This window comes from Diadema antillarum, unplaced genomic scaffold (assembly GCF_040938485.1).
Source record: "Diadema antillarum isolate AM-2024a unplaced genomic scaffold, OU_Dant_1.0 seq00000460_RagTag, whole genome shotgun sequence".
Taxonomy (NCBI): Eukaryota; Metazoa; Echinodermata; class Echinoidea; order Diadematoida; family Diadematidae; genus Diadema; species Diadema antillarum.
In genome coordinates, this window is record NW_027271431.1 from 1375794 (window position 1) to 1395100 (window position 19307).

Below are 19307 nucleotides of genomic sequence, written 5' to 3' on the forward strand. Positions count from 1 at the left end.
TTATGACATGGTTAGCTCACTCATTTGTATATTCATATCCACTGTACAAGAGCTGTTTTGCAGAAATTAGCAAAACTTCAAAATTTAATAACTTCCTTATTTTTCATTCGATTTCAGTCAAATTTTTACTGTTGAACTCGTGAGATTTTACTCTTTTTTAATCAGACTAACTTATATTTGGACTGGATCCCTTTAACTGGGTTTGCACCCTGTTCTCTGTAGGATGTGAAGCAGGATCCTTTAATAAAATTAGCTTGAGTCTTTCACGCATGAGACCTCATTTTTTTGTGTGTGTGTCCTAGTCAAGGTAGGCTTTTTTCCACTTACTAGAGGATGGCATGATTACACACAACATCACACAGCTGGACTTTCCGGGACTCGAATCTGAGCTATCAAATTTCAAGTCAGACACGCTGTAGACTTAGCCACCTTATCACCAAATTTCTTTCCCTCACCCTCTCTCTCTCTCTCTCTTTTGTAGACTGAAAAGATCACTGGATATAATGATTTGAGTCCACAAATATCTCATTTCTCAGGAGGCAATGATATTTATTCAAAAGAGGGTAAAGTGACAGGCAAAGGTTGAAAAAATGGAAATAATATCAAGCGCTTAGGTAGAACTTACAGGAAATACATGGCAAAATTCCATGCAGATGGAGATATATATGTAAACCAATTTATGTAAACTCATGCATGCACCAATACTTTTTCAAGATGTAATCACTCTAGGGAAAATAAAATTTAGAAACAGTAGTATTACACCTCCTGGTATTAGCATTCATAAACAATTCAGTGAGATGTCCTCATATCTTCTGAATGACATGAGTTTTGCTCGCTTTTTATTACAATTAAGAATGATGTAACATAGAGTTGTCTAATTACATGTAAAGGGCTATGCAAGGTAGACAGAAGTAATAAAAATCTAATGGTAAAAACACAATAAAACTCCCAAAGTAATTGTGCCCTCTTCATCTGTCTATCTAGTTGTACGGACCGTCCACGGGTCCAAAGTTACAGACGCATCCAGTGTCGGAGTTGCAACATGGAACGTTGGCTTTGTCCGGGTCTTGGTCATCAAGAATTGGATCTGTGGTGATCACTGAAGTGCGGTGGTTGTAGATGTCGTTCTTGATTTCCACTATGACGTGCTGGATCAGATCAGAGTTGGGATCAAGTGCGAAGGACTCCTTTGGATCATTTTCGATGTTGTAGACAAGGGGTGGATCGTGGGCAGTCACACATTCATCATAGCAGTCGTAGCAGTCGAAGTAATGTTGTGAGGGGAGTCCGCCAGAGCCAAGGTGGCACTTGCTAGCGAACGTTGCCTGAGTCTGCACACGGTGCGTGTAAAAATGGACCTTGTATTGGCCAGATCGAGCTGCCATCAGCCGGTTCTTGCAGTAATAGAACAACGTACCATGCGGTGGTGCACATGGCGCGTCGTCGATGAGGACATCCGTTATGATCTCCCCGTCGTACTGGCGGTCATTTGGAAGGGAGCTTCCAGCGAGATCCATCAAGGTGGGCAGAATGTCCAGTGTACTGACCACTCTGTGTGACTCTCGTGGCTCAATCATGCCAGGCCAATAGGCGATGAAAGGGACTCGAACGCCACCCTCCCAGGTGTTGGTTTTATAACCTGAATGTCAGTACAAACCAAAGTTGGGAACCCTGGTGTGTCAGTAAATGCAGATACACACTTTTGAGCTGTCTCTATTAAGCATTTTTCCTACTACATTGCATTCAACCGTGCATGAAATAGTATTCAACTGCGAATAGCATGCCATGGCAATACGTTGCAGTTAGTATGATCATACCACATGAGATACGAAAATTGGCCAGCAATGCATCTGTACATAATTGTACACTTATGCACAACTGAGAAAGAAGAGAATGGGGAGGGACTAGGAGACTGATTATGATTTTGGTACATTGTATATCCAAGATTAACTCCACCCCTTGTGCAATTGACTTTTGATTGATACATTTGTACTTATGATTCAAAATCAATGGAACATAGGGAGGGTCTCAAGATGGATACATAAAGTCTTGGAGTTTTTAAGTTTTTAGAATACAGTCATAAGCTCAATCATATCCAAAGTATTTTTGTGTCAATGTAGAAATAAATAGAAAGATTGGCTTCAGCAAGCAGAGGCCTACGCACACACAAAATGTACCTTTCAAGATTCCCGAGTCCCCGCCATGGGCACAGTACTCAGGCTGTGGTCCGTGGTCGGAGATAAAGAGAGTCAGGGTGTTTTCAGCCAGGCCGTGCTCCTCGAGGGCGTGCAGGACCTGTCCAACGGCATCGCTCATTTCATTGATGTTGTCGCCATATTCTCCTGCAGACAGAGAGAAAGGGAGGGGGTGTATTCATTTAAATCTCAAAGTAGACGCATAGAAAAGTTTACAATAAATGTGAAATTTAAAAATGATGAAAATCATTTTGTATTTGTACGATGGTACCCTAGATATTTTCTGTTCGAGAATTTCAAGCAAGGGTAACAAGGATGATAGTCATAGTAAAGGTACCCATTTTAAGACACTTTGTGAAGATATGGCTCATAAAATTATGTAATCATCATGTAATACAATATAATTCAAATCATTTTGATAATTATTTTCATAATTTTTCCCTCTACCATTTTAATAACACTTTCATTTGTACGTCTTGTCCTAGGCAACGTGATTGAATTAGTGTTATGATTCTGTTACATGTATTTCTGTTGTGTCGTTATGTCTTTCAGCGTTTTCCTTTATTGTCGTTTGATTAACTGCAATGAAGTGATGATTGATGGTCAGATATGTGTATATACACTCTATTATATTAAAGATTTATGATTTAACTTTTAATCATTACGCACCTCGTTTCGAAGATCCTACAAAGGGAGGCGACGCGAACAGCGACACGTGTGGGTGGGCGAGTGGGAAATAAAAGAAGAACGGGTTATCGACGTTGTCAGCGATGAACGAAAGTGCGTCGTTGACGAAGGTCTGGGAGAGGTAGGTGTGATTGTACGGTTGGGCTACGATGGTGTTCCTCTTGTACAGGTAACACTTCTGGACATCGGGGAAAGCCCGAAATCGCTGTGCCATGTAATTCAAAAGAGACCAGCATTTTAATGTCAAATTTGTTTGCCAGATGACTTGATTTTCAGTCTTAGCGTGCGAAACATGGACATTGCTCGGAAATTAGTACCATTACGGAGGGCAGGGACACCATGTTGTTGCTATAGTTCAGTACGTCTTGTTGTTGGTGTTGTTGTTTTTTGTCCGTAATTGCCTATTCAAGTTGAATTGGGACCAGCTTCTACCTATAGATATCCCGGATAACCAGAGTGTATCCCAGTAAGCCTAAGGACTGTGGAAAATAACAGGAGTGGACATACATGTATTATGTCACATTAAGACTGTTTCGACTGGATGCTTCCAATTGTAAATCTAATAGGCCTGAGATCTGAAAGTGAACAAGAAAACTGGGCTCAGAGAGCAATTGTCTAGGTGTGTGTTTTGCGGAAGGCAACAGTTAAGGGGCTATAGTGCCAATTGATATGTCTACTTAAGGGCCAGCATTGCAAATGAAAGATTGTAATCAACTTACCCGAGTATCATCACAGGCAAAGCTGTTGGTGAATGGCAGGAAGTGTCCGACAAAGTCGAAACCATGGTTCATTGGGAGGTGGGTGCCATCGTCTCTGGTGCTGTTGTTTATACCTGAAATATGTCGGGGAGGAGTTCGTGTCAGACTGGGCTCAGAAGGAAGACGGACTCTGAGTCCGCGCCCCCAAGAAGTCTCATCTTGTTCTTATGATCTTCAGCAGAAGTGTTAGATCAGTTTGCCACTATGATCTTCAGCAGAGACGTTAAATAAGTTTGTCATTATGATCTGAAGCAGAGGTGTTCAACAAATTTGTGATTACACATGATCTTTCCGGGTATGATCGTCACTAGAGATGTTAAATATGTTTGTCTTCATGATATTAGCAGAGGTGTTACATAAATTCGTCATTATGATCTTAGCAGAGATGTTGAATTATAAATGTGTTGTGATCTCCAGCAGAGATACCATGAAACCTTAGTAGTAATGTTAACCACTATGAGGGATTATACTATTTGTCAGCCAATCTTACGAGAAGGAAAATCACATTCATCAGCTAATGGCGTGACAGACAAATATAACATGACATGACATTGTAACGGCGTGGCATATTGATGTTACACATTTTTGTGGGTTTTTTAAAGATATTACCTAAACTTTTACAAGACTATGATTGATGTTCCAAAAAAATAGATTGAGTTTACTATTGCAGGGTTCCTTGTTGCCACATTTCATTGGAATAAATTATGATCCCAAAGGGTTTTTTTACCCAAATGGAAGTTCACATCATTTTGACCTAATCAGTGCAATTACCTGTGACTTGTGCAAATCCAAAGGATTCACTTTTAAATGTGGATATGGGGAGAGAAAGTCTGAACACTGCAAAAAGATAAAACAAACAAACAAAATCATGATTTTCCCAGATTTGAGGCACTTCTCTTATTTTCCCTGAATTCTTCATAACTTGAAATGAAAGGGGAAAGTCATTTTTCAGGGTTTAATTGACTTTTAGGTTGGCTGGGAATCCTATTATGGTAAAAGGAACTGTGATGATATGGTTTTTTTTTTTCACATGATGCATTTCATTAATAAAAAAAGATAAGTGATAATTAGCCTGTCATTAAAATAATATTGTACATGGTTAAGTACTGTACATATATTAAAAGTTTGAATTTTGTCTTTTTGTTGAATTTTCCTTGCTCCATGAAGAGTAGAAAAGTCATCTTCTCAAATTTCATACAGTATCAAATGTAATTTTAAGAGATGACATGTTAATTATCTAAAAATCTGCTTTCAATAAATCAATATGAAAACATCTTTCACTCCTTTAAAGGGATGGTACAGTTTCGATTGAGATGAGGTTTGAAGTTGTCAATGTGTGTGGTTTTTTTATGATGATTTGTCAGATAATGAGAAACCTCTTATGAAATTTTAAGAAGCCTATAATGCAATTCTCAGAGGAGTTCAAAGTTTATTTGATGAAAATTGTTTTTGAAATGTCTGAGATATCAAAAGCCAACAGATCCTAATCAAAGATGGGACCTACCTTTTATTCAGATCCCTTTGTTTTACTTTGTTTGTGGATATCTCAGCCATTTCACAGCTGATTTTCATCAAATAAGCCTTGAATTCCTTTTAAAATTGTATGCTTTTTAACATTTCTTGAAGTGGTTTCTAAGTATCTCACAAACAGTTAAAAGCTGAATTCTCACCTCAACCAATACTATACCATCCCTTTAAGAGTTCCTATGTACAACAGTGTGTTACTTCAAAGAAGTACTAATATGGCACAAAAATAGCTTGGCAGGGTTGCAAAACGTAGGCCCTGTGTTCATTGATGTGAGTACACCTGAACCAAGATGCAACGTATTGTTCCTGTCAAAACAAGCTATGATGTCGATTTTTTTGTTTCTTTCCTTGGCAATTACCTGTACATTTTATGTCTGTAGATTTTCACCTTCATGTGTAATGTTATGAACATCTGTTTAACAGAAATAGCAAGAAAATGACTTTGAAAATACTGTTCCAGTGAAATTGACACACGTATCACCCAATTCATATGAAAATGATGGAAATATTTTTACTTTTGATATTAAATGAATTTCTGTACACTAGTTATTAGTTAAATTCCTGTAGTATGTTTCTACAATTCAATGTGTATTCACATTGAAAAAAAAAGCAAATTAGTAGTACTTTCTTTTTCAATTTCAACAGCCAAAATTGAAACCTGTGCAGTTCAACATGTACAGATGTGATGTCACTTTTTTTTTTGAACAGCTGAAAAATCAATAGTTTGGAAAGTCTGTTTGACAATGCAATTTCCACTCTTTTAAGCTAAAGGTTTTACACGTATTTCAATTTCAATGGAGTATAGTAAACTTTGAAAATCTGGCATCACATATGATGCACATGAATATTGTAAACAATATGGCTGATACAATGTATTTGAATAGGCCAAGATTATTTTTCCTACCCTAATCAGTGGGTAAAGTTGAGACTTATTAGCACAATACAGGGGCAGATCCAGGTATTCTGTAAAAGGGGGGGGGGGGGCTTTACAAAATTAAAGGGGGCACATCCCCCCCCCCCCTTTTCTTCCTTTTTATTTCTTTTGTTTTAACAAAAATTAAAGGGGGGCACGTGTCCGGTGTGCCTCCGCCTGGATCCGCCACTGTAACTACCTAGTGGTTTTTAGTGGGTTTAGAGTTTACAGTCAGCCTTTAACTTAGAGTTTGTTTGTTTGTTTGTTTGTTTGTTTTTTTTTTTTGGGGGGGGGGGAGGGGGATCCTCCGGCTCTATATCATCCATCTAAATAGCCTGGCCTTGAAATTGTGTTGTTCACAAAGCATAAAAACAAGAAAACGTAAAAATAAATGACTAAAAGAAGGGAGACATATACTTTAACTGACATATGAGAAGAGATCTAGATAGAAATCCAGAGAGAGAGAGAGAGAGAGAGAGGGCAGGAAAAGGGAGGAAATGCAGTTTGTTAACAAGTATCATAGTTCTCACCCAGGTGCCACTTGCCAGCCATGCCTGTGGTATAGCCTGCCGTCCTGAGTGCCTCGGCCATTGTCAACTCGCTACTTGGTAGGCCGGATCGGGTCCAGGGGAGGAACTCACGCGTTCCTTTAGGAGCAGCGCTGTAGACTCCGGACCGCACGGGATAACGACCTGTCATAAAAGACTTATTCAGATAAATAGACCTCGTCCCCCTTCTTTGTCTTTTTGTGTTTAATAGGCATAATGCTGCATTGATTTCGGACTTTCAAACTCCTTTCACTCGTTGGAATCTGCTTCACGCACTTGCAATTTTCGATCCGCATCGGCACCGCGCTGTCCTGAAACATTCCGGGTGTCTTCCACTCTCATTCGCGAAGCTGCCCACACCACAGGATTCTTTCATGAGCGTTTGCGGAAGGGGTGGAAGTGTTACGGAAAGACAGGATGTCCTGACGACATCCTCATGACAAGTTGCCGAAGGTGTCAGGAAGTTCATTTCCACGTCCAAATTTTGGTTTCGATCAAATTTGGACGTAACAAAAGTTTTCTCTCTCCTGAATGTGCGGAAACGCCCGGACATGTTTAGGACAGTGAACGGACTCTTTCAAGAACAGGCAGAGAGGTTGCCGAATGAATGCGGAATTACTAAATTAATTTGCTTTCCGCGTCTTATTCGCGCCTTAGGGTGGGATTTCACGGAGCACGCGAACGATTTGCGAAGGACGCGAATGGCAAAATCCAGCATTCGCATTTTGGTCTGCAAAAGATCGCCAAACGAACGTGAGGGTTCGGAAGCGTCGTCAATTGTTCGCGAATGTCGTTTTTACTTCGGCGAGAATTTCAAAAAAGTTTGAAATTTTCTGCGAACCTTTTCCGCACACTTGGTCGTGATTTGCTCGTGAATTGTTCTCGAAAGTGTCTTTAAAGCCTCGTCATATGCGCAAGACCTTCGCAAGACACGCGCGATGTTCGCAAAATGTTCGTGAAACCCCAAACAGACTCCGAAACTTTGGAGAATGTCTCGCGTATGTTACGCGAAATCTGCGAAGTTTTTCCGATCATTTTACGACGTAATCGCAAACTGTTCGCGTACCTTTTGAGACATTCTCGCGAACGTTTAGCGCACGTTTGGGGGATGTATGACCTATACGTTTTCTACAAATAAAAATCGTAGCATACACCTAAACATCAAACAATTATTAACAACTATAGTAACAAAAGAAATTAAAGACTAGCAAAGAGAAAGAAATGTTTGATATACAAAAAAAAATCGCAGAATACAGTTAAAATTAATCTAAAGTGTGTACAATTTTATTTGAAGTGTAGAGATTATGTGTTGGAGGAACTGTAAAAAAAAAAAAAAAAAAGATCATATGCTTTACTAGGGAGATACGTCCTAGGAAAAAAAGATAGGCAAGCACACAATAGAAAAATGAGAGAAAAAGAAAAGAGAAATAGAGGAAAGAAAAAAATTCAACTCAAGACAGCTTCCACCTCTCCTTGGGTACATTTTCTCCCATGATTATTGAAAATTTTTCGGTGTTCGCATTTCCGTCGCGTGTTCTTCGTGTACGTAACATGCTGTACTTTAGCAATGATACACACGACATTCGCACATACGTCGTGGAAACTTCGCACAAATTGCGCAAGAATAGTTTTCGGCTTCATTGTCGGAAAACATTCGGAGAAAAACTTTTCCGAATGTTGGATTTTGTCATTCGCGTCCTTCGCAAATCGTTCGCGTGCTCCGTGAAATCCCACCCTTAGCGGATGCCAGGCCTAACGCACATTTCGGTACGGTACATTTTAAGGAGCGTTCGAGCGCTCCTCTGGCTGGTGCGGGTTCGGTACGGCTCTGTTCGCCTTATGCCACAGTCACACACGGCCAGATGTCGAACAGGGTCCATAAGGAATTAAAACCATATCAACCCGGTTCGAGCCGTAGAGACCCGCATTGACCCGCATCGTAACCCGTGTCAATTCCTGATGGATTCCCGGGGCTACGATACGGCGGTGAAAAATTTTTGGTCATGTTCAAAATTTTCTCACGTATTTCAATTCCGTATTGATATCCGAATTGACCCGGTTCGAACCGCATTGACTCGCATCGACCCGCTGCAACCCGCAGCTTAAAACCGTATGGACCCTTGCCGTATACCGCATTGGCTTCATGCAGTGGATGATGACATGGTTTACATCCGGGTCGGTACGGGTCGAAGCAGGTTGACACGGGTCGATAGGGGTCGAAAAGGTTTTAGTTAAGGATTTAAAGCGGATTTGTATACGGTTCGATACGGGTCGATACAGTTTTAATTCCTTATGGACCCGGTTCGAAATCCGGCCGTGTGTGACTGTAGCCTAAGATGTAATACACTCGAATGGCGATTATGAACATGATAGTGTCTGTGAACTTGCAATCGTGTGGGCCGTGTGCAGTCCGCAGTGCTTTTGCCCGCTCCTGGGTGCGTGCATGCCCACTACGTGCCGACAAACAAAATAAAACAACACAAACAAACAAAAAAGAAAGGCTGACCATTTGCTCGCGGTTTGAAGGATTTGGCTGGCATGTTTGAAAACGTTTCCACAGCCATTAAAAGAGATACGTTTTGAAATACATAGGAATGTCTCTTCTTTTGTCATTGATGGTACTATACATTGCGACCTCGTACAGATTTTTTCATGGGTGTGTGCTCCCCCACTCACAAGGTGTTTTCAGCTTCTTTGTTCTCTCTAATCATTTCCAACTTTTCAGCGGCACTGAACCTTGCCAAGTAATCTTGGTCTTGGTGTTTACATCTACATTCAAAGAGGGCATCCACCCTAAAGAATAAACTCCAAAAGAAAGAAAAAAAATCCGAACGTCCCCCACCCCCCCCCCCCTTCCTGGGGGAAAAAAAATTGGAAGAGAATTAAAGGGAAGGTAAACCCAAAGAGCAATGTGGATTGAGTGAAAGCAGCAACATTAGTAGAACACATCAGTGAAAGTGTGAAGAAAATCGGACAATCGATGCAAAAGTTATGAATTTTTAAAGTTTTGGTGTTGGAACCGCTGGATGAGGAGACTACTAGAGGTTATGACGTATGAGAGGACAACAATATAAAGGAAATATAAAAAAAAATTTCACAAAAAGTCATTTTTCATGAAAACCACAGATTCCATCAACTTGATACTGACATATGTTAAGGGTAGCAATTATTCCTCCTGCTTTCTGAAAGCGGTTAGGCAAGTGCCCTTTCATAATGCTAGAAAAGCGAATTTTTGTTGATTTTCCTATATATTTTCTTTATATTGCTGTCCACTCATACGTCATAGCCTCTCGTAGTCTCCTCATCCAGCGGTGTCAACACCAAAACTTTAAAAATTCATAACTTTTGCATCGATTGTCCGATTTTCCTCAAACTTTCACTGATGTGTTCTGCTAATGTTGTTGCTTTCACTCAATCCACATTGCTCTTTGGGTTTACCTTCCCTTTAAGGAAGATACATAGTATTACAAGTGTATATTTTTTTAGGTTCTCTTTACCTCTCCTTAATGTATTTTTTTTCTTTCTTTCTTCTCTTTTCTTTTCTTTCTCTTTCTCCTTCTTCCCATCTGTTTTCCCTCCTGCATCCTCAGCTTTAGTCTCTTGTGTATCTGTATTTCGTCTTGTAAATATGTATATTTTTTAAAAATGTCTTTTTAGCTATGTTTCAATAAGATTCAACTACATTTTCAAATGTTAAAGGTGCACTCACTTCAAGCTGTGCTTACTGAGTTGTCACCTCCAGTTTGTCATTACTGAATTGTTACTGTTGTTACACGAATTGATCTGGAAATAAATGTTCTATTGAATTGAATTATTGAATTGACATGTATGACATTCTGAAATTTCACATTTTTTTCGGAAAACATTTCTTGACCAGACCTTATGAATATTCAAATGAGCGAGTTGATGTCATGCCCTCACAATTTTTCATGTTTGTTATGTATGAAATTAGGAAAATTGTTTGTTTTAGCTAATATAAGGTTAAAGCATATTCCCATACCAAAATATATCAGAGGTAAATTTGTGGGGTTTTTATGCCTCCGCCACAAAGTGGCGCCGGAGGCATTATGTTTTCGGGTTGCCGTCTGTAATCAATTTTGTGGACAGCGTAACTGAAAAACTGTTTGAGGTATCGTAATGAAACTTGGCATGTATATGTATGAGTGGGCGAAGTTGTGCCTATCAACGTTTGGGTGCACATAGTCAAGGCCAAAGGTCAAAAGGTCAAGGTCAAATGCTCAAGATTTCACCATTTCCCCCATATCCATGCAATGCCTGAAGGTGTTTCCTTGAAACTAAATTTGTGTATACATGTACTACCAAATGAATATTCTCCAGAGAGTTTCGGGTCATGAGGTCAAAGGTCAAGTGAAAATGTTACAATATCACTTTTTTCTCCATATCTCGCAAATGGTTTGAGGTATCTTCGTGGAACTTGGTGTATATGCTTGTACTGACTTGCAGTGATTATTTAGGGAATTTCAGGGTCATGGGTCAAAGGTCAGGGGGTCAGAGGTCAAGGTCAACTCCTCAAAATTTCACTATTTCTCCTCATATTTATGCAATGCCTGCAGCATTTTTATTGAAACTTAATATACACATGTCTTACCTAACAGAAATTCTTTTGGAAGTTTCTTGCCATAAGGTCAAAGGTCAAGTGAAAGTGCTAAATTTTACTTGCTCCTCCATAAGTGACGCAAGGTCTCATCATAAAACTTAGTACATGCATGTTCTACCTGACAGTGATTCTCTTGGGAATTGTGGAGCCATAGGGTCAAAGGTCAAGGGTCAAAGGCCAGGTTAAAATGCTATTATTTTACTATTCAATACTGAAATTACACTTTTTCTCCATACCTTGAAAATTACTCAATGCATAAACTTATAATCAAATATAATCATACTCAAATCGGCACACATTGTCAAGACGTATTATAGACCCTATTAGGAGAACCATGCATTATGACGGAGGCATACCAGTCGCCATAGCAACATTTCTAATTAAGTGTGATTGTGCTAGCTTCTAGCCCAAAATTTGTTTGTGTCATATAGTGTGTATTTCAAGCTACATTTTAGTCAGTTGACTTATTTTTAGATCCCATGCAAAGCTTTACAGTCATGGATTACAACCTGGAACCATCCCAGGGCCCTGTTTCATAAAGCTACCCCCCCCCCCCCACCCCGGACCTGCAGTTAAAACTTCCGTAGACATTTCATACAAACAGAATATCGGTAGAAAGGACAGAATTAACCTGTTCCACAAGCAATTCTCTGAGAACCTTCAATGGCCCCAAACAAGACTCTTTTTGCCTGTCAACAGAGTATTATGCTACAGCTGTATGTGACTTTCAGTCATAGACTACCACCTTGCTAGAAAGATTTGACCTTGTTTTTAATTTTGGGTGGTTCCAAGGCAAGTTTTATATTTCTTCAACTGAAATGTGATATATTTCTCATTTCTGTACATAAGATTAATAAGCAACTGTGAGAGCATGACATCATCAACTTGCTGTATAAAACGACTGGTCAAGAAGTGTTTTCCAAAAAAAAAAAAAAAAATTTCAGTGTCATAATTACTTTTTTATTTCTTATCCGATTTTGATCATTTTTGCACTGTTCTCTTATGAATTTGATAGAATTATGGAGTGAATTTCTTCTTGAATGTTTAAACATCTGAAGTTTATTTATATTATGTTCGCTTGTGGAGCAACAGAGTTTTCAAGAATACCCAGATCACTTAACAAATGCACTTTTTTAGTATTAGTATCAATGAAAGAAACAAGAGACCCGGGGGTCACGCGCTCACCTGAGTATCGCAATTTCACCTTCCATGCATTCTTGCACATTCTTACCTAGGAACATTGGAAACTTAGGTCTGCATATGGATCCCCCCCCCCCCCAACTCCATGGGTGGGGGGCAGGCAGCCCTGGATCTGCAATGAACAAACTTGGAACTAAAGTCATCAATGTACAAAGTCATGGTATTATCTATGCTTTATCATTTCTGGTTCTAGAGTAGATGTTATATATTCCTTAGTTTGTGCGGGGGGGGGGGGTGGGGCCCCTAGGGGCCCCCCAAGAGGGACATGGTGCCCATTTGAAGGAATTGAGATTCTATCCCCCTAGGGATGCTACCTGCTAAGTTTGGTCAAAATACATTGTGAGGTTTTCAAGAAGAAGATGAACATGTACGACTCAGGCCCCATTACAACTGAAGAACTTCTCTCCATCCCCTCTCGTGGGTCCCAAGGGGGGGGGGGTACCCCTGATTCCGCCAATCCCATGAACAAACTTTAAACTACACTCATAAATGTACTAACTCATAGTATTATCTAAGCCCTATCACTTCTGGTTCTAGAAGATTTTTAAAGATTCCTTAATTTTAGGGGGTTTGGGCCCCCTGGGGCCCCCAGGTGGGCCATGGTACCCATTTGAACGAATTGAGATACTGTCCCCCTAGGGATGCTACTACCACGTTTAGTGAAAATCAGACATGGGGATATCAAAGTGAAGATGAAAATGTACAATTTAGGCCCCATTAGGACCCCTCCCCACCCCCTCCCCTGGGTCCCAAGGGGGCACCCCTGATTCCCCCATGACCAAACTTGAAACTACAGTCATCAATTTACTAACTCATAGTATTAACTAAGCTCTATCACTTCTGGTTCTAGAGAAGAAGATTTTTAAAGATTCCTTAAGTTTAGGGTGTTTGGGCCCCCCTGGGGCCCTCAGGTGGGCCATGGTGCCCATTTGAACAAATTGAGATTCTATCCCCCGAGGGATGCTACCTGCCAAGTTTGGTGAAAATCTGTCGTGGGGTTCTCAAGAAGAAGATGAAAATGTAAAAAGTTTACGCACGACGGACGACGGACGAAGAGCGATCGCAATAGCTCACTTGAGCCTTCGGCTTAGGTGAGCTAAAAAACCTCATTAACTCAACTTTAGTCAAGTATGACACAAGAAGGTCACTTTTAAGGCTCAGTTTAGATGACAAATCGCCATTTTCTTAAAGTATTTCCCTCGAGTCATTACTTTAGGTAATTTCCATTGTTTTAATTAAAATTGTATGTACAAAGGAATTAATACTGTTAGTGTATTGTCTCAGGTAGGATTCCTTGTAGTCAGTGACGACATACATCGTCGGCGTTTTCACGAACCGACGCTATTTCGTTTTTGAGCGAAAATGCAGTTCTGAGAAAATCGCGTTTAAAGATCTCACAAGTTTTAGACAACGTTTTCAATGACTTTTCCTGTCTTGTGTGTGAAAATTTTGACAGGGTGATGAGAGTGGAAGTTGTTCTTCCTATCCATAGTGTAATTTTAGTGTGAATTCAAAAAATTTACGATATTTCTGTCTTCAAACTCACTGCGTCGGTTCGTAAATCCATCGTTTCTTGCGCGCACCATAGGTTATGTACTTAAGCGCGGGTCTCACGAACCGACGTAAGTTGTATTACGCCGGTTCGTGAGACCCGCGCTGTAGGGCCTGTACAATAGGTAACGTGCAATACGCGTGTATTTACGAACCGTCGCTATTTCATTTTCGTATGTGTTTACATACAAATACTATTAGGGCTATACCTGCTTATCAACAATAACCTTATTGATTGAAATTAATTGTCATGTAATGATTGTTGTGATGATTACAATACATTTAGTGATAATTAAGATGATAATACAAGCCAGTTTCTCTTAATTGTTCTAAAAAGAGTGTTGTCATTGTTTTCATCTTCATTTAGTACACGCATGTATTGTTATTATAGCTGTGGTTGATCGTTCCAAAGATTTCTTTGCCCCCCCTTTTTTTGTGGATATATTATTATTTAACACTTTTGCATTTGGACATCTATCATTTGGTAATACATGTATTCGGTATACTGTGTTTCATATTTTTTACTTTTGACTGTTTTTTTTTTTTACTTAATTAACTTACTTTTTCATTTTTTCACATTATTTTTAATTCAAATTCAGTTCACTTCTTTCATAATAATTATGAATGTTTGTTCTAAGATGAAGGATACCGCTAAATCTTGGGAAAAAGACGTGCCAGTCAATAATAATTACTTGTATTTACTCATCTTTCATACTCATGCATGCACTCTGTTATTTCTTTCTCTGAAATAATATATTAATTTCTTTATTTCTTATCATTCCACATATTTGTGACATTTACTTTGTCACAATTTTCATCAGTGTCATTATTGTCATTTGGCTCGCATGCGAATTCACTCATAATTCCTCATTTTCCATCTTTCTCTTTCCTCTTCAACAGATTCTATGATAGCTGCACCTGATCATATAAAAACATAAACTCATCCTGCATGCACTCTTCGAAACTGATAAACTCCTAAAAATACATGAATATCGACACTATCAGAATTTCAAGCTTCATTTTAAATATATAATAATGGTCATGTTTTATTATGCCTTTTGCAGCAATATATTGAAGAGGTACATTATGTAATCGAAGAAACATAGGTCCTCAATAGAATATCAAATTTGAATTATTCAGAGATGAGTAATGACAATGGGAAGGATAACAATTGTGGAAGAGCTCCATAAATCAATACATATCTAATGGCAAATGGAGATGGAATCAAGATTCAAGAATATGTGTAATTCAAGTTCATTATTATATCAGTTCTTGTGTGTTCACAAAAAGAGGAACACAGTTCGAACATGCACACCAAATCTTACATCGTACATTTACATCTATAGAGTGCGGACGGAACATATACAAGAGAAAGAATAACAATCTCAAATTAATATATCAAGCATAACTACATGTATGTATATGACCACACAAAGATGTTGCTGCATATGCATGAAGCTTGAGAGTGCTGCAACACCCATATGCTCAGATAAAAACTTGATGTATATCATACAAAAGAGAAGAGGTACTGCATGTACATGTAGTTACACTATTCACAGGACAGTAGAGAAAAAGCACGAGAGAGGGAAATGGGTGTCTAAAATAGGTCGATGTAAGGAGTGCCAAGCCAATTAAGTCTCTAATAGAAGTCATACATATATAAGGAAACAAATTAATCACAACATAAATGATCATGCTCATGTTAACCAATAATTAGCATCTAAAAATGTGTGTAGAAAGCCCATAATATCAGCCTTTCGCCCCGAAGGCTTGTTACATATGAGAAAAGATAAATTTTGGCCGACCCCCCCCCCCTCCCTGTGAATCCTTAATCCACCAGTACTATAAACACATTCTGAGAATGTGTTTTAGTACATGTACTAGCAAATTCACAAGAGGGTTGGGGAAATTCAGCCAAAATTGTGTGTGGCTAAAATAATTAAAAAGAAAGGTCATCAGCAAAACTACGGGGTGGATGCAAACGAATTTTCATGTGATGACTAAAGAATATGCAGCTAAAGGAAAAAAAAAGACGGCGGAGAGGGGCCAAGGCTAATTTGACTCCCCTCCCCCCCCCCCACCAAAAAACAAACAAACAAACAAACACCACTGTTTTACAGCACCTTTAAAGGACTCTTAATTTTTTGCTTGTTAAAAACAAACGTCTCGAAGTAAAGAATTCCATATTGTAGGCGAAATGTAGACCGATACAGTGTATAAAGTGTACATCCCAAGCTATTAAAGAAAAAAAAAAAGATTATGAATATCATTTAAAGTAAGAATTTCAGTGTGTTTAATCATCTTTAGTTGAGTTGCAAATGACATGTACATATTTAATAAGAGCAGTAAACTTCGAAGCGCCCCCAAGCCCTTCTATACTTAATTATTCATGTGTAAAGGTAGCGCCAGGGCACTCCGGTGGTCTAGTGGTTATGACGCTGGTCTAGTAATCCAGAGGTCGTGGTTTGAATCCTGCTTGGGCTGCCTGTGATTTTTTTTTTTTCACAGCAGCCTACAAACTGCACACTGCAGTTGCGTGCGTTACTACGGATGGAGACAAATGAATAATCTATTATTTTAATATACGATGTTTGACATCCTCATTGCAATCACTTTCTTTAATTGTAAATTTAGAGACATAATGAATTATTATTAAAAGAAATCAAATTTCTGTATTTTGTTGTGAGTTTGCATGGGAACATACACGTATCATAATTTACAATTTTAGTTAGATAAAGAACATGTTATAACAGAACTGTCTAGTGATGGTTGAATAATTATGTCAATTTGTTATAAGTCCTATCATTTACATGGAGTGCATGTTCCCATGTTTATAAGGATCATACGTGACACATTCAAAGTTGGTTGAAGACAACAAAATAATAAATAAAAGAATAAAGGAGAATAGAACTTAATCTGATTACAGCATCATCTAAATATTGCCAATGTGCACTTAGAAATCTATCAAGATTTATCACAAGGTTATGATTACCACACAAAACCTTCAAGATTTATTATCATGAAATACATACCAATGAACACTTTAAAAAATCTAACATTCCATATCCACATGAAGCTTTCCTTGATATAAATGTCTCTCTGTAGTGTTATTAAAGTGTAGCAAAATTGTAATTACGACATCACAGAATGGAATGCCTTGTTTTCACCTTCAATCTTAGGATCTCCTTTCATGTTTCCATTTTACAATCACATTTCACTGTAGATATACCGTCCTTATGTTGTCGCCCTTCATCCCAATTTCTCCCTTCTATCCTATCTGTAGATTGTCTTCTTTCCTAAGCCATTGTATTCACATTCCTTGATGATCAGCACGATGCTGTACTTTTTTCTTCTTCTCTGAAACAGTCCAGCTCTTCGCTACTGCATGGCATCAGTCATCTGAAAGAAAAGACAGAAATTAAGAACTTTCAATTAAAATCAAACATCATGATACAAGATACAACTTTCATTTTGAGAAAAAGAAATCAGCCAACTAAACTGTAGTTGAAATTATTTTGCTCTATTTATATTAAACATAAAACAAAACGGTATACAAGATCAAAGAATGTCAAAAAAATACTGCTGTTTTTGATGCATATTCAAATTGTCTCGCCTTTTACATATTTTAATGATGCAAGATCTTATGTCTAGCACTTAGTAAGTCTCATGTAGAATTTAAATTATTATTCACATGAATAAATCTGTCCTTGTAAACAAGGCATTGCTTTGAAAAAGCTGAATATTACTAATTGCATTTGGGAAAGAGTCTACGACAATCAAACTTGTTTATTATCAGAGACTTTAACATCTTAATTAGACCTAGACTCTACATTACCATTGTATTCACATCCGTTGGTGATGTACACGACCCTGTACTCTTCCTTTTCTTTTCTGAGACAGTCCAGTTCTTCATGGCACTACTACATGGCACCAGTCATCTGAAAGAAAAGAAAGAAATTAAGAACTTTTGATTAAAATCAAACATCATGGCACAAGATACAACTTTAATTTTGAGAAGAAAAAAAAAATCAGCCAACAAAACTGAAGTTGAAATTATTTTGCTCTATTCATATTAAACATAAAACAAAATGGTAGGCCTATGCAGGATCAAAGAATGTCAAAAAATGCTGCTGTTCGTATTTGATGCATATTCAAATTGTCTCTTCATTTACACATTTTACTGACGCAAGATATTATGTTTAGCACTTGGTATGTCTCATGTAGAAATTGAATTATCATTCACATGAATATAAATCTACATGTATTTGTAAACAAGGCATTGCATTGAAATAGCTGAATATTACTACATGTACCTGCATTTGGGAAACAGTCTATGACAATCAAACCTGTTTCTTATCAGAGACTGTAACATCTTAATTAGACCTAGACTCTACATTATCATTCAGCTTTTAAAGGTATTAACCATTCACCTATAAAACACTGGCATTGTCATGTGCATCATATTTCTTTGATACTGCACATATTTTCATGAAGTCTGCACAAGAATGCAAATGAAACACGTCTGCTGTTTGGTATTTATGAGGAAAAAAATCACTAACCCGGAAGTCCTTGGCCTTAGGAATAACACGTGGCGAGTTAGTAGGAATTGACGTTAAAATAGAATAAGAATAGATCTACTAAATAGGCCTTTGCCTCATGAATGTCTGGTCTAATTATAGACTAAGTGAAGTCTAGACCTTTCACTTTTAAGTTACCAGTGGTTCACAAAATTTATATTATAGATCTAGACTACATCTAGATCTAGACATCTAATACTATTAGATCTTGGCAACTTTTGTCTTTGTGACACGAAATTAACACGTCACGGATGATATTGCGGCGATATCCAACAGGATGACAGTACCACTATTACTGACTCAGTAAGTTGACATAGATAACTAACATCAACTTGTTAACGTACGTTAGAGATGGCACCATATACAATAACCGGTGACACTGACACTGACAGATCTAACGACTACGTTTAGACTAACGTTAAAGAGTTAGACTCGCCATCTCAGTAAGTCGGCCAAAGACAAAGTCAATACAGGGCTAAGTCAGTGTTACTGTTATGTTAGGCCTAACAAATGTTAACGGTTACTCGGTTAGGTTAGGTTTACCAGGACTCAAGAGTCCTGGTTAAATCAGTCGAGGGACATTTCTTAGAAGTCCTTCGATTCCAAGAATAAAAAGGGTGAAAGAACAAAGGGAAAAAAGGAAAGAAGAAAGGACAAAAGATTATGTACGGATGCTGTGGAAATCGACAGCGCTACTGTATCACTATCAATCACGCGTGAATATGTAAACGCC

The 19307-nt window shown here is 38.4% G+C and overlaps 1 protein-coding gene across 1 annotated transcript in view; it reads right to left on the reverse strand.

Moving 5' to 3' along the window:
• Positions 1-980: 980 nt before the first annotated feature.
• The window catches only part of LOC139733069 (arylsulfatase-like), a 49326-nt gene continuing 30999 nt past the window's right edge, over positions 981-19307 (reverse strand). Inside the window, exons 2-6 of the mRNA XM_071643910.1 lie at positions 6611-6772; positions 3602-3714; positions 2865-3087; positions 2178-2342; positions 981-1639 (exon numbers count right to left, since the gene is read on the reverse strand). Coding sequence (XP_071500011.1) covers positions 981-1639; positions 2178-2342; positions 2865-3087; positions 3602-3714; positions 6611-6772 — 1322 coding nt within the window. The remainder of the gene's footprint in view (positions 1640-2177; positions 2343-2864; positions 3088-3601; positions 3715-6610; positions 6773-19307) is intronic.